At 40.1% G+C, this 18,089-nt stretch overlaps 1 protein-coding gene across 8 annotated transcripts in view; it reads left to right on the plus strand.

The window, feature by feature from the left end:
* Positions 1–18,089, plus strand: part of ASPH (aspartate beta-hydroxylase) — a 201,373-nt gene that overhangs the window by 42,280 nt on the left and 141,004 nt on the right. The window contains exon 5 of one of the 8 annotated variants that reach the window (XM_054017221.1): positions 8,839–9,980. The exons of the other annotated variants lie outside the window; for them this stretch is intronic. Within the exon in view, the coding sequence (XP_053873196.1) occupies positions 8,839–9,080 (242 nt within the window). The 3' untranslated portion in view covers positions 9,081–9,980. Of the gene's footprint in view, positions 1–8,838; positions 9,981–18,089 lie in introns of those variants that run through there. 8 annotated transcript variants of the gene reach the window in all.

The raw sequence follows: 18,089 nt of genomic DNA on the forward strand, positions 1-18,089 counted from the left end.
TAACGCAACATGCTTCAGAGGGAATGAACAGAATAGGCAATCATCAAGTGATCCATCCCATGTTGCCCATTCCCAGCTTCTGGCAAACAGAGGCTACGGACACCATCCCTACCCACCCTGGCTAATAGCCATTGATGGACCTATTCTCCATGAATTTGTCTAATTCTTTTTTGAACCCAGTTATAGTCTTGGTTTTCACAACATCCTCTGGCAAAGAATTCCACAGGTTGACTATGTTGTGTGAAGAAATACTTCCTTTTGTTTGGTTTTTAAACCTGCTGCCTATTAATTTCATTTGGTGACCCCTACTTCTTGTGTTGGTGCCACACTTCAGTGCAAACTTCCAGTATAGAATCAGGACGTTGTGCATGCTCTCTGAATGGCCATTTAGTGCTACCCTCCCCGATTTTAGTCTGAAGAGAGAGGCAAGAATCTTTGTTCTTCAGTCCATTTGTTTAGCTCTTCTGTGTAGGGAGAGAACTCCTGAGATCAGAACTATATTCAGTCTACTGAAGATCAGGTAGAGCAAGAAGAATTCTAATCAAACCTATGACTATGGGTGCTCTGTGTGTCTGTAGAGCTACAGATTGGGAGCTGTCACTGAACATTACACATGCTTGTATTTTATCTTGTTTTCTGTCAACTTATGATGAACTCCTAACAGATTTTTTTTTTCCTGTAATCATTCTGCAAATCTGAATTTTCTCATGGTGTATATAAATAGGACAGTACTCTGACTATTGCTTTTCATGCCAGTCTCATTCTGGCTGCAAAGCTGGAAGCAAGATACTGTGTTGCTCTTCGATACATCTCCACTTTTACAGAACTTGATATGATTGGGGATTCTTCCAGTTATGTGACACTGTTTCTATAATAAACTCACCTTCCCATGTGCATAAAACATAAATACAGTCTCCTTTAAATATGTTAGAAAAGGTCACAGATTAGTTACTCCCCCCCTCCCCCCAAATACCAGTTTTGGAATATAATTTTATTGTTACATCAATATGTTCTGGAGGATGGGAAAAAATAATTTGGTGGTTTTAAGAAGTTCTGTTGCAGATTAATACACAAACTTTAGGAATTAAAAAGTAAAACTTGTCAAGTGATGAGTCCATAGTATGATTTAATTGCAGGTCACATTTTAGGAAAGAAAGAGATAGTAACCAAGGGGCTTGGTTCTGTTTATTATCTATTTATACAAGGTTACTGGCTGTATAGTACCATATATATTCATCGTACTCTAAAGGCCAGTAAAAGACATGACCCTGCCCTGAGAAACGTGCCGTCTAAAGTTAAATCTGCGAAGCTAATGAAGAAACACATATATTAATAAGGCTACTTCATCTGCTTGTGTGTAACTATCCAAGTACTTGCCTGTTGTGACTATTTTACTATGTATCTTGTGTGACTTTGATTAGAATTTTTTTTTTCTTTTTGTCAAAGGATATCTTTTGTGGTGCCTATATCTGTGGGAGTACAATATTAAGAGATTATTTCTGTGCTAATTTAATACAGTATTAATAATGAGAAGATCTTTACTGAATAATATTTAATGCTAATAAACAATTTTTTTTCCTGCTCTTTAACTGGCCTTTAAAGCAGGAGAGAAACCACTGATCTTTAAATTCCCAGACATCAACTTCCAATAATGCTGTAGCTGCTAGCAGGAGGTTTAAAATGTTGTGTTAGTTAACAACTTAATTACAAATGCAATTTACATTTTCTAAATAGTGAAAAGTGTTTCTCACCAAGGTGCTTTCAAGAGGAACAAAAGGAGTGTAGGTTTTTATTGCAGGGGTGTGATAAGTAGTTGATTTTAATATACCGTGTGCTACAATATTTATGTACCCTGGAACATGAGGAGATTGCAGTATCAACCTTAAATTTATTTTGTATTGATTTTGGACGCTATTGCTCTTCCTGTTGAAGTGATTGACTTCAGTGGGAGCAAGGTTGGGTGTTTGGGTAGTACTCTTCATACATTTGAAGCAGTAGTGTGTGGGTGGGCAGAGAACTTTTATCTTTCTGCCCAAACAGAACAGTTATTTGGGTTTTTAAGTTCAGTCCCTGAACTGTATATACTTCTCTGATGCCATCAGTTGTAGGCCCTTATTTTCAGGCTGAATTGATTTAAGTTTTGGGGGAACTTTGGAAGATGCATAAAAAGACATTGGGGATGGCCTACAACTACTGCATGAAGCATTGAAGTTGCACTGGTGTAAATGAGGGCAGAATTTTTGGTCCAACTTTAAGCAACTATAAGGTTCCTGCATTATTTTGGCTGGAGTAAATAAATGTGTGGCTAATTTAAATCTATATTGGATTTCTCCATATGTGTTATAATTTTGTTTTTAAAAATTAGCGCAAAGCATCATGTTTTAAGTTGCCAAACCATGCAGTAAACAAAGTAATCAAGAATAGATATTAGCTTTTTTAATCCTGCTGTTCTTTCTTTGCTGTGTTACGCACCCTTTTATAAAAATAAAATAAAAATCTATTCCCCTTTTTGGTCTAAGACAGACACTTTAGGATTTCTCTAGGATGGTTTTCATATAGGCAATGTATATTAGCTTGGGTTTTGGATTTTTTTTTTTTTTTTTTTGACTAAAAAAAGTGCTTTTGGCAGTCTTTTTCAAGTTCACCACTAACTGCCTGTTAATTGGCTGGTTATCTGTTGTGTTCTTCCTATATTGTTGGAACATATTGATTGCTGGCTACTTTCTAGTAGTACAGAGCCAGAGCAGTGGTTTCTATATACAAAAAAATATAAAATCATTGTTTGTATTATTGCTCCCAGAGACCCCACTTAAATCAAGCTCCTGTTGTGCATAATACTGTGCAAACATAATAAGTATTCACCTCAAAAGAGTTTATAGTCTGTACACTTGTAATTTTGATTTCTTTTAGTAGCTCTCCACTGCTCTGCCAGCCCCAGCTCATCCTGTTTTTGTTTTAAAATGAACAAATATACTTTTTTGACATAATTCAGCCTGCGGATCAGATCATGTCTTGTGTTGTATCCTCAGCATGCCAGCAGGGGGAATTGTCAAGCAAGTACAAAAAAAATTATACTATGGTGCTATAGAAAACTGAGGTAGAAAGGATAGAAAACTCTTGATACCCACCTCTATATATAAGCTGGAATGAGCAGAATAACTCCAGCAGCACTTGATCAGGCCAATGGATATTGACTACGAGCAAATTTTACCCTTTACTTGTGACAAACTTTTTTTTGTTTAAAATCAGTTGTTAAACTAAACATTGTTCTCGGATGTTGTCATAGAGATTTAATAATTGTGAGCTCTACAGTTTAATTACCTTAAATTGGATTTGACCATTCTAAGCAGAGATGCTTAGTTTCTTCTTTGAGCGCATACTCATGTCAATTCCATGTTAGGTGTGTGCATGCCCATGTGCACAGCTGCCAGAGAATTTTCCCCAATAGTATTCGTAGTGCTGGGCGTAGTGCCCCCTGGAATCCTGTGCTCCTGCATTGTTATAAGGGACAGTGCCATCCCCACACCCTCTCAGTTCCTTCTTACTGCCCATTGCTGGACAGTTCTTACTGCCAGTTGCTGGAATGTCCTTTTCTCTTGCACTTGCAAGTGTTCCTAGTGGTTTTTGGTCTCCGTTTCTTGTATATAGTTACCTATTAGTTCTTAGTTGTTAGATTAGTTAGTATAGATAGTGGTCCCATCATGGAACATGATCCCAGGGCGCTCCCCCATACTGAAGAAGGATAAGAAAGCAGTGGTGCGAGCCAAAGCCAGGACCCATGCTGCGCCACTTGTCCTCTCCTGAGCTGCACGCAGGAGTATCTCATGGCTCCGAGCCCAGTGCGGGAGCCACCACCAAAATCTGGGAGCATTCGGGACTTGCACCTGCGAGCCCCTTTGACACCGGCCACATTTCAGGCGGCAAGGGACCTGATGGCCCTCTCCATGCTGCTCAAATTGCAAGACTAACCTTTGAACTCGAAGTCAGTGAAGGTGGCTTCCTCCGGAGGAAAACCCCTCATGCGCCCGCCTGATGCCAGGACCCCACTCCCATCAGTCATCCACATCTGAGAAGTGAGCCCCAGCGCCGCCTGTGCAGTTGCGGTTGTCTGACTCGGACTCCAATGCCAGTACTGAGGCTCCAGCAACGATTCCAGAGGCAACTACCCCAGTTACAGAGGAGGTTCCAGCCCCTCCCATAGCATTAGCATTGTCCTCATCTCCCCAGATGAGGTGGAGGCTGATCCTGCCCACCTGCTCCCATTGGACGACTTTCAGGCTCACCAAGAGCTCCTTAAACTGGTCATCTCGAATTTGGAGCTAGAAGTGGAGCTGAAGGAGCCCACAGACAGCCTCTTGGGTATTCCGGCTGCAGCGCCCCCTCTAAGGTTTCGCTACCAGTCCATGAAGGAGTGCTGAAACTAGTCAAAGCACTCTGGCAGACCACGTCATCTCTGCTCCCAACGTCGAAAAGGGCAGAGAAAAAGTATCCTGTCCTGACCTAGAGTTATGAATACATGTACTTTCACCCACCGCCCGGGTCCCTGCTGGTGCCCGCTGTAAATAAGCGGGAGAGATGGGGTCAAGCAAGCACCACACATAAAAATATGGACACAAGAAGGCTGGACTTGTTTGGAAGAAAAACTTATTCAACCGCCAGCCTCCAACTTGGGATCTCCAACCAGCAGGCATTGCTGGGGAGATATAGATATAATATCTGGGACTCCGTGATGAAATTTAAAGACTCCTTACCTCGGGATTCGAGGCAAGAATTCCTGGCCATCGTAGTTGCCTTGGATGAGGCTGACTCGGTGGCCAGGTCAATGGCCTCGGCAGTGTCCATGTAGCACAGCTCATGGGTGCAGTGCTCTCTTTTCTCCAGAAGTGCAGCAGTCGGTCTAAGACCTCCCCGTCAAGGGCAATGCCCTGTTCTCCGAGCTGACATTGCCAATCTGTATGGGCTGAAAGACTCAAGGGCCTCGCTGTGATCTTTGGGCCTATACGTGCCCCTGGCCTCCAGAAAAGGCTTCCGGCCGCAACCACTCACAAGTTCTGAGGACCTCTTAGGCACGAGCCCTTCAAGAAGAAAGGAAAGGGCTATAAACAAAGACAGCCCGCACCTTCCACCTCGGCCTACCCAGCTGGCCCTAAATAGGTCTTTTTGAAGGCGTGCCTGAGGGCGGCGTACCAGACTTAGCCCAGGATCCAACCCTCTGACCTTTTTGTTTTTGACCGTTTATTTCCATTCCATAATTCATGGTCCCAAATAACTTTGGACCAATGAGTGCTCTCCACCTCGACACTTGGATGAAAATTGCAGAATGTATCCATCCCTCCCTCTCATCTCCCAGTCCTGTCCCTCTTCAGACACCCTTCTCACAAGCATCTCCTCGTCCAGGAGATTGGCCCTCACATGCAGGAGAGGCTTAGAGGTAGTTCCTCCATGCAGAACTTCTTGACATATTTGCTGAGGAGATGCAGGTCACTTTAGGATGGGCCTGAGGTCGCCTTTGGGATTAGGAAATGTTTGCTGAGGAGATGCATGTCACTTTAGGATGGGCCTGAAGTCTCCCAATATTTCCTAATCCCAAAGGCGACCTCAGGCCCATCCTAAAGTGACCTGCATCTCCTCAGCAAACATGTCAAGAAGTTCTGCATGGTCTCCCTGTCCTCCATCATTACCTCCCTGGATCCGGGAGATTGGTACTCCGCCCTCACTCCAAAAGACGCTTATTTCCAGATCTCCATCTTCTGTGGACACAGAAGGGTCCTTCGATTCATGGTGGGCCAGCGCCACTACCAATTCACCGCACCATCTTCGGACTTCCATCAGCCCCAAGGATTTTTACAAAGTGTATGGCGGTAGTTGCGGTTCACTTGAGACATCGAGGCATACAGCTCTATCCAGGCCTTGACAACTGGTTAGCCAAGGGCCATTTGCAAATTCAGGTTCAGCACAGGTCACTTGTCTAGGGCTGGGTCTGTTGATAAAGAAGCAGATAGCCACTCTGATCCCAGTACAGAGGATAGTGTGGTGTTTTTTTTTTTTTTTTTTTTTTTTTTTTAAATAGGAGCAATGCTCGACTCTGGTCAGGCCAGAGCCTACATGCCAGAAGTCCAGTTCCCTCATGTCAGATCTCACCCGCTCAGGACCCCTCGGGTATGTTTTGAGATTGCTGGGGCAAATGGCAGCATGCACAGTATGCGTGGCTACACTTCAGACCTCAACTCCTCCAGCAAACACAACCTGGAATTATTCCTCACAATCTCGTCTGCCGTTCTCACATCATTGACTTGGTGGGCAGATCCGTGATCAGTAATGACCAGGAGTCCCTTTGCCACTCTGTGCCCGTCAGTGACATTGGTATCAGATGCATCAGACCTGGAGTGGGGAGCCCACCTTGGCAATTGCAGTACCCAAAATCTCTGGTCACAGGAGGATCTCTCCCTCACCATGAATATCAGGGAACTGAGGTAGATTGGCTTGGCTTGCCAGGTGTTTCTTCCTTACCTCTTGGGCAAGATGGTGCAGATACTGACGGACAATATAGCCTTGATGTTCTATAATAAACAAGGAGGGGCTCGTTCCTCAGCCCTGTGTCAGGAGACGTTACGGTTGTCGGACTTCTTCGTCCAACATGTTCACCTCAAGACAGTGCACCTTTCAGGGGACTGGAATATGCTAGTGGATTGCCTTAGCAGGTCCTTTTCCTCTCGCCACGAATGGTCTCTCCACCCTGAGGTAGTCAGCGCCGTCTTCCAGAAGTGGTGGAATTTCCGAATGGACCCGTTCGTCACCAGGCAGAACAGGAAATGCTAGCAGTTCTGCTCAATGTGAGGGCTCAGCAAGTGCTCCCTGTCCAATGCCTTTCTGCTCCCATCGTCGGGGGGGGGGGGGTCTGCTGTACGCCTTTCCATCGATACTGTTGGTTCACAAGGGCCTCTTAAAGATCAAGAGAGACAAAGCAAAGATAATCCTAATCGCCCCCAGCATTGGTATAGCATACTTCTGGAACTTTTGGTAGCAGCTGGATTAGAGCTCATGATGCGCCTGGACTTGATCTCCCAGAACCAAGGCTGTTTACTCCATCTGAACCTCGCATCCTTGCACCTGGTGGCGTGACTGCTGTGTGGCTGAACTGGGAGGAACGAGCCTGATTGAAGCAGGTCCAGCAGGTTTTACTAGGTAGCAGAAAACCCTCCATCAGAAAGACCTACTTGGCCAAGTGAAAGCACTTCATCTATTTGGGCAGCTGATCAGAGTCTTGCCCCGACATAGTCATCTCTATAGACCATCTTGGACTACCTGCTCCACCTGAAGCACCATGGTCTGGCTCTATCCTTGGTCAGGGTCCATTTGGTGACCATTTTGACCTTCCATCCTCCAGTCCAGGGCAGGTCAGTATTCTCTATGAGATGACAGTCTGGTTCCTCAAGGGCTTAGAGAACCTATACCCAACAGGTCCACGTCCCGGTCCCTGTGGGACCCAAATCTGATTCTGTCCAGGCTTACGCAGCTCCATTTCAAGCCAATGGGTTCTTGTTCGCTGCTGCTCTCCTGGAACATTGCCTTCCTAGTGGCAATCATGTCGGTTAGAAGGGTCTCCAAAATCGGAGCCCTGACTTCAAACCCCCTTACATAGTGTTCTTTAAATAAAAGGTCCATCTGCACCCCCATTTGGCCTTCTTGCTAAAGGTGGCATCACAGTTCCACTACAGCCAGGTTTTTTTCTGCCTGTCTTATTCCCGAAGCCCCACGGTTTGGATGAGGAATATGGTCTGCATGCATTAGGCGTGCCCTGGCCTTCTACATTGAAAGGACTAGACTCTTTCGCAAGTCAACACAGCTCTTCGTGGCAGACAGGCGCTCTGCCCATGTCATCCCAGAGAATCTCGTCCTGGATAACCTCTTGCATCAGGTTTTGCTGTGAGCAGGCAAAGGTTCCGCTGCCAGCCATCTTGACAGCCTCTTCACTGAGAGTTCAAGATTAGTCAGTGGTCTTCCTCGCACAAGTTCTGATCCCAGACATCTGCAGAGCCGTGACATGGTCATCTATTCATACCTTTGCATCCCACTACACTATCACCCAGCAGGCCTGGGACGATGCACGCTTTGGGAGAACAGGGCTGCAATCAGCATGCCTGTGAACTCTGAGCCCACCTCCAGGGATACTACTTCTGAGTCACCGAACATGGAATCAACACGAGCAAGCACTCGAAGAAAAAATGGTTACCTACCTTTCGTATCTGTTGTTGGTTTTTTGAGATGCGTTGCTCATGTCCATTCCATGACCTCCCACCCCTCCTGTCAGAGTTGCCGCAAGAAGGAATTGAGAGGGCACGGGGCCATTGATGCCCCTGCCCTATCGATACCACGAGGGGAAAAATCTCCAGCAGCTGCGCACGTGGGTGCGCAAACACCTAACACGGAATGGAAATGAGCAACACATCTCGAACAGTTAGAAAAGTCAGAGGGAAAAAACAAACAAAAAAGAAGTTACCTAAGACAGCTCCTGCTTTTTAATATTAAGTGCCACAAGAGACAAGATGAATATGATCATTATTCAGTTTGTTTACAGGGAGGAAGGTGTGAAAGAGGAACCAGATTTGCCATGTTGCCTGAAACAATGACATGGTGCATGTATTGTCCAAATTTGAATCTCTACTTCTTTGCAGGGTGACACTTTTTGTAACCTCTCTTCTGTTTCTAATTAGCATTCCTGTAAAAACTGCTGTCTGGCATGAGATGTCTTTCATAGATCCTCCTTCTTCAGTTTCCTTTTTCCACCTAACTGCTGTCCTTTTTTTCTCTTTCTCTCTTTCCTCTATTCTTGTGTAGGCTTGACCAAAGATGGCAGTAATGAAAATATTGATTCCCTTGAGGAAGTCCTTAATATTTTAGCAGAGGAAAGTTCTGATTGGTTTTATGGCTTCCTCTCATTTCTCTATGATGTAATGACTCCTTTTGAAATACTAGAAGAAGAAGAGAGCGAAGCTGCAGATGATGTTGATGGTACGTCACAGAATGAAGGGGTTCAGGGAAAAAAGACTTGCGTTATTTTGGATTTACAGAACCAGTGACTGATTCAGGGGCTAATTTTATTGGCTTGTGAAAATGTCCATGCAATCAATCTTAATATGACAAGGCTTTATGGCAGTGGGTGGATTAAAAAACAAACCAAACCTTTAATGAACATTCTAAATATGAGCTAAAATCAGCCAGCCATGTGATATAGTTTCACTTCTTGAAAAGCCCTTCAGTGACTTTCTCCATTTTGTGACAGGGAGATTAACATTTACACAAATGTGTAATTATGCCTAGGATAAAATAACTAAATAAAAAGTGTCTGCAGTTATGTAGTTGGCTTCTGTATGGTTTTGCTTCAACAATTTGTGCATTTTGTGCACTAAAATTGGCAAACTAACTATAGTAAGCTGTACCGTTACCCCTTATAAACATTTGTCTTTCTAACAAGCATTAATTGAGGCATTTTGTAATGGGCTTGATTACAAGATATTCTGGCATGATTAATATGTTATGTAAATATATATTTATATGTTAATCCTTACTAATATAGCTATTATACAAATGAGTGCTCTTATGAAATACCATATGATAAATTATTCGTACCTTAAATTTAAAATTTTCTGATTCACTGATTTCTCAGATACATGCTTTTTACCCCTTTAATTAGAAGCACTGTATTAATAGTGCTTGTAAATGTATTAAAAATTGTTTTATTCTAGGTTAGTTAACATACTGTATTTAGGAAATAGCATGTCAATATGTTTGTCTAATTTGAAAGAGTTTTCAGTCTAATTTTTTGTATAATAATCACACCCTAAGGGCTGTTCTGATCTGTTTTCAAGGGATTTTTTTAGTGGGCATTTTATGAAAGTGGGGAATTGTGAATATGTATTTCTTATGTAATGATGAAATATATTAAAGATTACTCCACACAAAGTAGAATTTAATGTCTTCTGTTTTTTGCCAAATTCAACAAACCTGATTCCATTTTTTCAAGGGTTAATCTGTTAAATTGTTTAATGCATGTTTCCAAAGTCTATTTTGGCATATGTGGATTTGTTGATTATGGCAGTTACTTTCACTGAGAGGCAGGTATTCAGTGATGTTCAATCAGCTTCAGTTCTTATCTAGTTCAGAAACCCTGAACTGAGATCTCATTTTAATATACAAATATGGTATATTCATATAATTAATTCTTTGATATAATTTTAATGTTGACAATACCATAAGCATTTTGTTAATGATGCCGGTTAACTTTGCTATGCTTACGTTTTGTAAAAAATTTCGATTATGAAACTCCTATCTCAGGGTTTTAATTTGTGATATCCACGCTGAAACTTAATGTGCTTTATTTTAAATGAATTTTGAATTGACGTGGCAGTTTTCAAGATATATAAATAGTATTGTAGCTCGGACAGCATTGATACATAATTCAAAATGAAACTAAGTGTAGTTGGCTTCTTGAACTGCAAGTAAATTGGGGAGTGAGGTACAGAATTTGTCTAGAAATATTAGGGAACTGCAAACACCCAGAATGGGCAATAATTACTTAGAGTGGGGTATAACCCAAAGAAACAAGATAAAGTGAAGGGAGGGAAAGGTCTGGTTGAGTGTCATGAACATTCTCAACAATAAGACACATTAAGAATGTAAGGGTGTTCTCCAAGGAAAATGGTGGAAGCAACCTGAGACCATATCCAGAGTCACCAGTTGGCTTCTTATGGGACATAGCCACCGTATTTCCACTACTGTTCTTCACTAGCCTGATTACAGCTAGTGTGGGTATTCCTAACTGTGCTACAATTACAACTTAATTTGAGGTGTAGATGTACCCAAAATCCCATTGACCTCAGTGGGAGCAGTGTTAAGTCAATGCTGAGCAATTGTGAAATCCCACTGAAAATCTATGATAAAAACTTAGTTTCATTGCACTGAAATATGTTAATTGTTATCTAACGATGTGAGGGACTTCTGTCTTGGAGGTCCTAATACAAGTTTAGTGAGTTTTAATTTTACTTTAGTGTTTTTAAAAAATTAAAATAAGTTTATCGTTGGGATTCCCTCCAAGACCTTTTCCATTCAGCTTATCCAGAACACCTTCTCTGGTTCTGGGAGAACACTTCATCTGGTTCTCCGAGATCCAGAAACTCAGTTCAACTCCACTTTTAATCACTCAGGTTCCTTTATTTGGCATACAGGAAAGCTACGCTGAGTAGATCAGACTCAAGCGTAGGGGCTGGGTATAGGGCATACCACATATCCAAAGTTACATAGAAAACCTCTTCTTTTATATACATTTAAATATATGTTTGACATTGCATCACATGTTTTTGAATTGGCTTGATTACTTTTCAGGAATCTATCCCTGTACAGCCTGCTCTTCCCATGTGCTGCTCAGATAGAACTTGATCTTTACATTCCATATTTATCTTGTCCATTGTACCTAGCATTGGGGTATTCCGGCTTATCTTAACTAGCATAGACATCACGACTTCAATGTACTGCTTGTTCAGCCCCTATTTACAGTCTAACTTTCCATTCACTTTCCTAATCATGCTCATTAAGAAATGGTGCAAGTTACCTATGTCAAGTCAGGCCTACAGTTATATTCATGTAAGCAAGGGAATAGTTAGAACTGAAACTCAATTCCATCTTGTCTAAGTACAAACAATATGCTTGAGCCTTACATAGTTTGTTCTGAAATGCCCATGTAACAAAATCGTGGGCTAAAGCCTAAACTTAGGGTTACCATATTTCAGGTTCCTAAAAAGAGGACACTACCAATGGAAGGACCTGGGAGGAGGAGAGGAGATGCCTGCAGCAGGGGTACTCACTGGAGGTGGGGGCAGTATCGCTGTCTGTCACCATGGCAGAGCGTCTGGCCCAAGCTCAGGATGCAGCGATAGCCATTAGTCAGTGCCTCGCTGTGGAACCTCTTGCCCAGGGCTGAGAGCCAGGACCTGGGTGGGTGGGATCCAGCACCCATGGCTTGCTAGACCAGTTAGCTGCAGGTTAGGGATCAGTTGGGAAGCGGCTCAATTGGGGGGTCTTTCTGAGCTGTAGATTGTCTGCTCTGCAAAAATGTAGGACATTTCCTATTATATAATCCCCCTTGGATAGAGAAGAGAGAGACCCAAAAAGAGGCTTTGGCCGGGAAAATCTGAACATATGGTTGTTCTTTGTGACTTAATTCACTTTTTAAATACATTGGGTATATTAAAATATTCTACAAAAGCCAAAGAAATGTGTAAAATGTGCAAAATTTCATTTACTTCCGCATACATTGATATGATCTAAAATATGTTCAGAAAAGAGAGCCGGGTTACATATAACAGTTGAAGTTAAGTGATGATCCATATTTTAATGGAATGTGTATATACATCATAAATGATAAATTCGCAGTTTATTTTGTAGTCCTAAATGAAAATACTGTTCTGTGAGGTCTTGTTAATGTGACATGAACTAAACTTACATCCTATGCCATATTATTAATTTTGCTGTGAAGATTTATGACTAAATATTTGCTCTTGGGATACATTTATGATGGTCTTCATCTTTCTCAAAAGGTTATTTTTAATAAAGTGTATGGAGTTGCATCAAATAAGTGTCCTGTTGCTTTAAAAAAGCTGCAGTTAATGATTCTCTCCACCTCTCCAGAATTTTTATGAACAGTATTTCTGGATGCCTTTCTCTGTTCTGCTCCCTTATGCTTTCCAAGTCCTATAGATGGAAAATTTCAAAATGCAACCAGTTATCAAAATTAAAGTCCACAACCTACAAACAGGATATTATGACACATTGCATTTGTAAAATTGTTAGGTTTTCCAGAGAGCTCAGAAAAGCATTGGGCTAAATAACGTGACACTTCAAAAACTAGGTAGGCTGACCCTTAGCTGAATGGGTTAAAATAAAATAAAAAATATATGGAGATAGGTATATTTCATAGAACTGGAAGGGACCCCGAAAGGTCATTGAGTCCAGCCCCCTGCCTTCACTAGCAGGACCAAGTACTGAGTTTTGCCCCCGATCCCTAAGTGGCCCCCTCAAGGATTGAACTCACAACCCTTTACAATCTTAATTGTAAATATGAAATATGATTCTTCTAACTTGTGCAATCTACTATCATTTTATTCTAGAAGAGAAAATCAGGGTAATTCTGTGTTTCATTTTTATTTTCTACACAATGGTTAGGGGAAGTGCTGTTAAACTGATCAGGTGTTAAGTTTTTTATTAAAAATACTATTTAGTGAGCTGAGCTAATGGATGCTGGGAAGTCATTAATGTTTCTGCATAATCGCTTGCTTTGCTGTGATACTAATAAAAATGAGTTACATGAAAGTTATAGTTCCGTTCCACCCACAAAAATTGTAATGGCTGATAATATATTTAAAGGCTGAACCCCTGATTTCTGTGACATCTTCAACAGTATTTAATGTGAAAGTGTAAGCAATTCTTTTTAAGGGACAATGTTTAGAATGACTGGAATCAGTTATATTAAAGTTAATAAAATGAACCCAAGAAATGTTTAAATATCTTTTGAGATTACTATTGCATATATTTTGGAGCTTTTTTTTTTTTAAAAAAGTATCTTTAAAACTTTCACTCTTAAACTTTTTCAAGGGCAGTTGGTTATAAGACTGCTCATTCTTAGGTAACATTTCATAATTTTGTATCGTTAGTCTCCAGTGACTTACCTTAGAAGAAATTAAAATTTTATGAATTATTCATTTAGGTTATGTGGGGGTGGGGGAGGGGAGGAAAGGAAGGGAAGGCATTGAATGGTTAGGGAAGATTTTTATTGCAGCTTCTGTTAGTAAAAATAGTAGGATAGAACAAATCCATTTTTTAAAAACATTTTTTGTTTAATACTTTGAGGTCAAAGTCTCACTGTGGTTCGTTCAGTCAGTCTGCACTGATGTGTTTCCCAACTCCACAGCCATCCAGCAAGGTAGCTTTCTATAGTAATTAATGAATTTCATGCTGCTGCACCACTACCAAGGGGTTTTTCAATCAGTTTTCATAGTTGTGTTGCACCTACTGAGGCTAACAAAGACAAAAGATTTCTTGGACTTTTGTTTCTACTTTGCAAACAAGATGCAATACTCATACATCTGTGATTTTTATCGTCTCAAAAAAATCAACTTTTTTAAAGCCCAATTCTTTCTATTCAGAGAGAAAGATCGATAATCTGAGTTATGAATCTCCTCTAACAACATACATTCTGTCCCAGATATTCTTGGGATCCATACAATTGAGGGAAGTGTTTAACAGATTTTAGGTCAACATCCTTCAGCTCAAATGTACCATGGCTATGACTCAGTTCTTCCTTTCATAGTTAAATGAGCAGCGAAGCTTACTCTGAATGACTTGACAGCAGTTTCTGCAATCCTTTGTTATGCTAGCTGTGTAAACTGCAAAGCTCTCTTGTATTTGGGAGTGTGGGAAGAACATCTTTCCAAGCTCTGATTTGCCTGGTTACCTGAAGGACACATTAAACTTGGTAGCAAATAGAATCCAACTTAAGGTAAGTGATAGCCTTTTATAAGCAAACTATTTTGGTTGAGCAGAAGGCCATAAAATAGTATGTTGCAGAAGTAAAAAAATGACATGGACAAGACCAAAAAAAGCATAAATTAATTTTCTCTTGTGATTCTTCTATGGAGTATAGATAGATGTGTAAATCCACTGATCTTGAACACCTGATTTTATAATATAAAGATTAACTTCTTGTTTGGAAACTTACTTTTGTGTTCTTAGTTCCACAATTTAAATATCTTCCTTTGTTAATCTTCTGCTAGAGATAAACTTTTTGTATGCAAGCTAAAGATAGCTAGTTTGGGAAACTGCTTGGTGGTGGCCTGACATGAAACTCTTTTCTTTCTGCTCCTCTGTTGTACCTGATGAAACTTTCTGGGGTATGGCAACAAATCTGCTCAGACTGAATGTGAACTACAAAAGTTATTTCTAAGTATGAAAATGTAGCCTTTGATGTTTACTTACAGTTCTTGTAAATGTGCTTTACATTTATAGAACAAGTATAGTAACAAATAATGTCAATGTCAGTAATGGATTTGAGGTAATTTAACTCTTTAAAATTTTATTAAACAATTGTACTATAGCTTTAATATTATTAAGTTCAGCATTGAGACTCCTGGAAAAACAGGACCTTCTTTTGTTAAAAACTAGCTCAGAAATATTTACATTTTACCTTAAAAAAAAATCCACTTAAGAGTTGTAAACTGATGGGGGAATGTCCTCCGGATGTATAAAACCAAATTATGCTGTCAGTATTCAAACAATTCCCCATCAATTGGGAATACTGCTTAAAAATCGGTGACATTTTATGAGCATTTTCATGTGCATTTAAAAAAAAAAAAAAAAAAAAAGTTACCATTTTATTTATTTATTTTGAACAAACCAAACCAGCATAGCATCAGCAGTTCTCTCAATATACACATCTACCTCGGTATAACGCTGTCCTCGGGAGCCAAAAAATCTTATCGCATTATAGGTGAAACCCCATTATATCAAACTTGCTTTGATCCGCCGGAGTGCACAGCCCCGCCCCGCCGGAGCGCTGCTTTACCGTGCTATATCTGGGTAGAGGTGTATGTTGACCTCAGTTAATGAAACTGACACTCAAAGGCACTTCAAAAGTGTATTCAGTCATGTTAATTTAAATGTTTAGAAAAAAATGAACATTTTGTCAAATAAAATAGAAGAAGTAAATTGTTTTTTTAATTTATTTATTTTTAAAGAGTGAAACTTGGAAGTTTCCAAGAAGGTCTTGTACATCAAAAGTATAAAGTGCGAACAGCTTTAAAATGATAGATCCTTTAGAAGTTTCATTTTTGTATTAAATACTCTAACTCTTCTTTGTCTTTGAATGCTGTTCTTTTTGAATTAATGGTACTTGTGTATTGTTTCTCTAGGGATGAAATGCTTGAGGTGCTTTATTTGCGTGATTCATTCTACATTTTCTTTTGTATTAAAAAAATTTGTCGTACAAGTGTAAGAATATCTTGTGTAATGTTTTAAGAGTTAGTGTCCCTTAAGTAGAGTTGTGTAGTACCAACTTGATTAACATTGGGAATTATGAAAAGATACTATATTTATAGTAATATTTGTTTTTACATAATTTAGTAAGCAGCTTGTGAAAAGAATTGCAGAAGTCTCCAAATCTGTCATAAAATTTGGAAATAGTATGTGTGGCAAGCCACCCCTTGTGCCTCGCTGGACTTAGTGCTCTCTCCTCCGGCAGGGATAGGGTCTGGGGTAAATCAGCTCCACTATGGAGTGTGTCTGTCTTCCCTCTTTGGGGTTTGTTTCTCAGAGCCTTCCCGGTAAGCCTTGGGGAAGGCCTGAGGAGTGGTCCTCAGCCAAACAAAAGGAAACAAGTCTATAACGCACTGAAACTAAAGGGGAATACCTTTCCCTGGCCCCTCACTGGGGCAGGTGTTGTCCTGTCACTGGCCCCGGGGTCTCAGTCCTTCCCCTAAACAGGCACTGCATTTGGGTGTCTCCCTTATGGAGAAGCCTGTCTCCCTGCTGCCACCAGCCTTGCAGCAGTTTGTCTTCACCCGCACCAGAAGAGAGATTTTTAACAGGTTTCAGGCGGCCCTTAATTGGATTCAGGTGTCCTTAATTGACCTGAAGTAACCCCTTCCCAGCTTGTAGGAAAACGGGCCTTTAGCATTCTAGGGCTAACATACCTGTTTTCCCAGACCCCTTGCAGCTGTCCGGCCTGACTTTGTCACACATGTTTATCACATATGATTGAAATGGTACTAATACTGACATTTACAATATATGCCTTCGAATTTATGTAAACTATATTTTAGTATCTTCTAAAAAATGTGGTATGTACATCCAAAATAAATTTTTCAGGAAAAGTTACGGATTTGGTTGAAATCTTTCTTGTGGTTAGCTATGTATGTATATGTATGTATGTAGCAGTGTGGTATAGAATTGCTTTCAGCTATTATATCGTTCTCCTAGAAAAGTATAACTATAATATGTTAATATTCACCTTGTAAGGCATTAACCGCTTATATGCGGTAAGTGTTTTGTTTTGTTGAAATCATATTCGTTTACCAATAATTCTCTCTAACAAAACAAAACTAATATTGATGCCAAAAGTTTGTAAAGCATTCAAATTAGATCAAAATATAGTAGTAGTTTTAAAGTGTGTTCTTGTTTTAAGTGTAGAGATATTTTTACTGTAGAATTCTGTGACCAAGAATGATGATAGACATGGTTTGATTTAGAAATGATACTATCTATTAGTTGGCTTGCTAAACAGAAGGGCATGTAAAATTTGCACACCTGAGGGCTGTATTAATAACTTGCTCAGAACTTGAGGATTGTTCTTTGTCTACATAAGAAGAGTTAGACTGCAGCAAATTATGGGTATCTATAAACAAGTGAAACATCCATAAAACACAAACAGTATTTGCTGAGTTCTCTCCCTATGGAGTATGCACGTTTCAATTTAAAATAAAGTTTTAAATTACTGATCTTTTTGGGGAAAGGTAAAATTAAGTTCTGTATGTTTTTTTCCTAATTAAATCATGCTCTTATTTATGCAAAAGGCTTTTGAAATAACCAGATTTTTTTTACCATTTTAAATTATTAAACACCGTAACAGCTTAAGATGTGTTTTCATATTTACTTGCTTCATAAGTTTGCTAAATAAGTTTTATTAATTCTGCTATCTCCATTGGCTCAATAGTACTCCTTTTGCTTCAACTGAGTGATTGATTTATTTAGATCTTGTAAGTTTATTCACTGGAGGCAATAAAGTTACACAAGTGTAATTTTGCCAGCCAAGTTAGGCCTTAACTATTTTATCACTGATGTTAAAGCATGAGGAGAGAACGCAGTTTGGCTTTCAGATCTCAGGTCAAGTGTGTAGGGCTAGCAGTTCAAAAAGTCTTTTTCAGTGTAATAAAGCCATTTTTTGTCAGTTTTAAGTACAAATTACACAACTGTAGAGGCCAAAAGTATTAATATAATCAATTGGTGGATACATTTAGTAGTTTGAAAGTTGTTTCAATTAAAGT

The sequence above is a fragment of the Malaclemys terrapin genome, chromosome 2 (genome assembly GCF_027887155.1).
Source record: "Malaclemys terrapin pileata isolate rMalTer1 chromosome 2, rMalTer1.hap1, whole genome shotgun sequence".
NCBI classification, from domain to species: domain Eukaryota; kingdom Metazoa; phylum Chordata; order Testudines; family Emydidae; genus Malaclemys; species Malaclemys terrapin.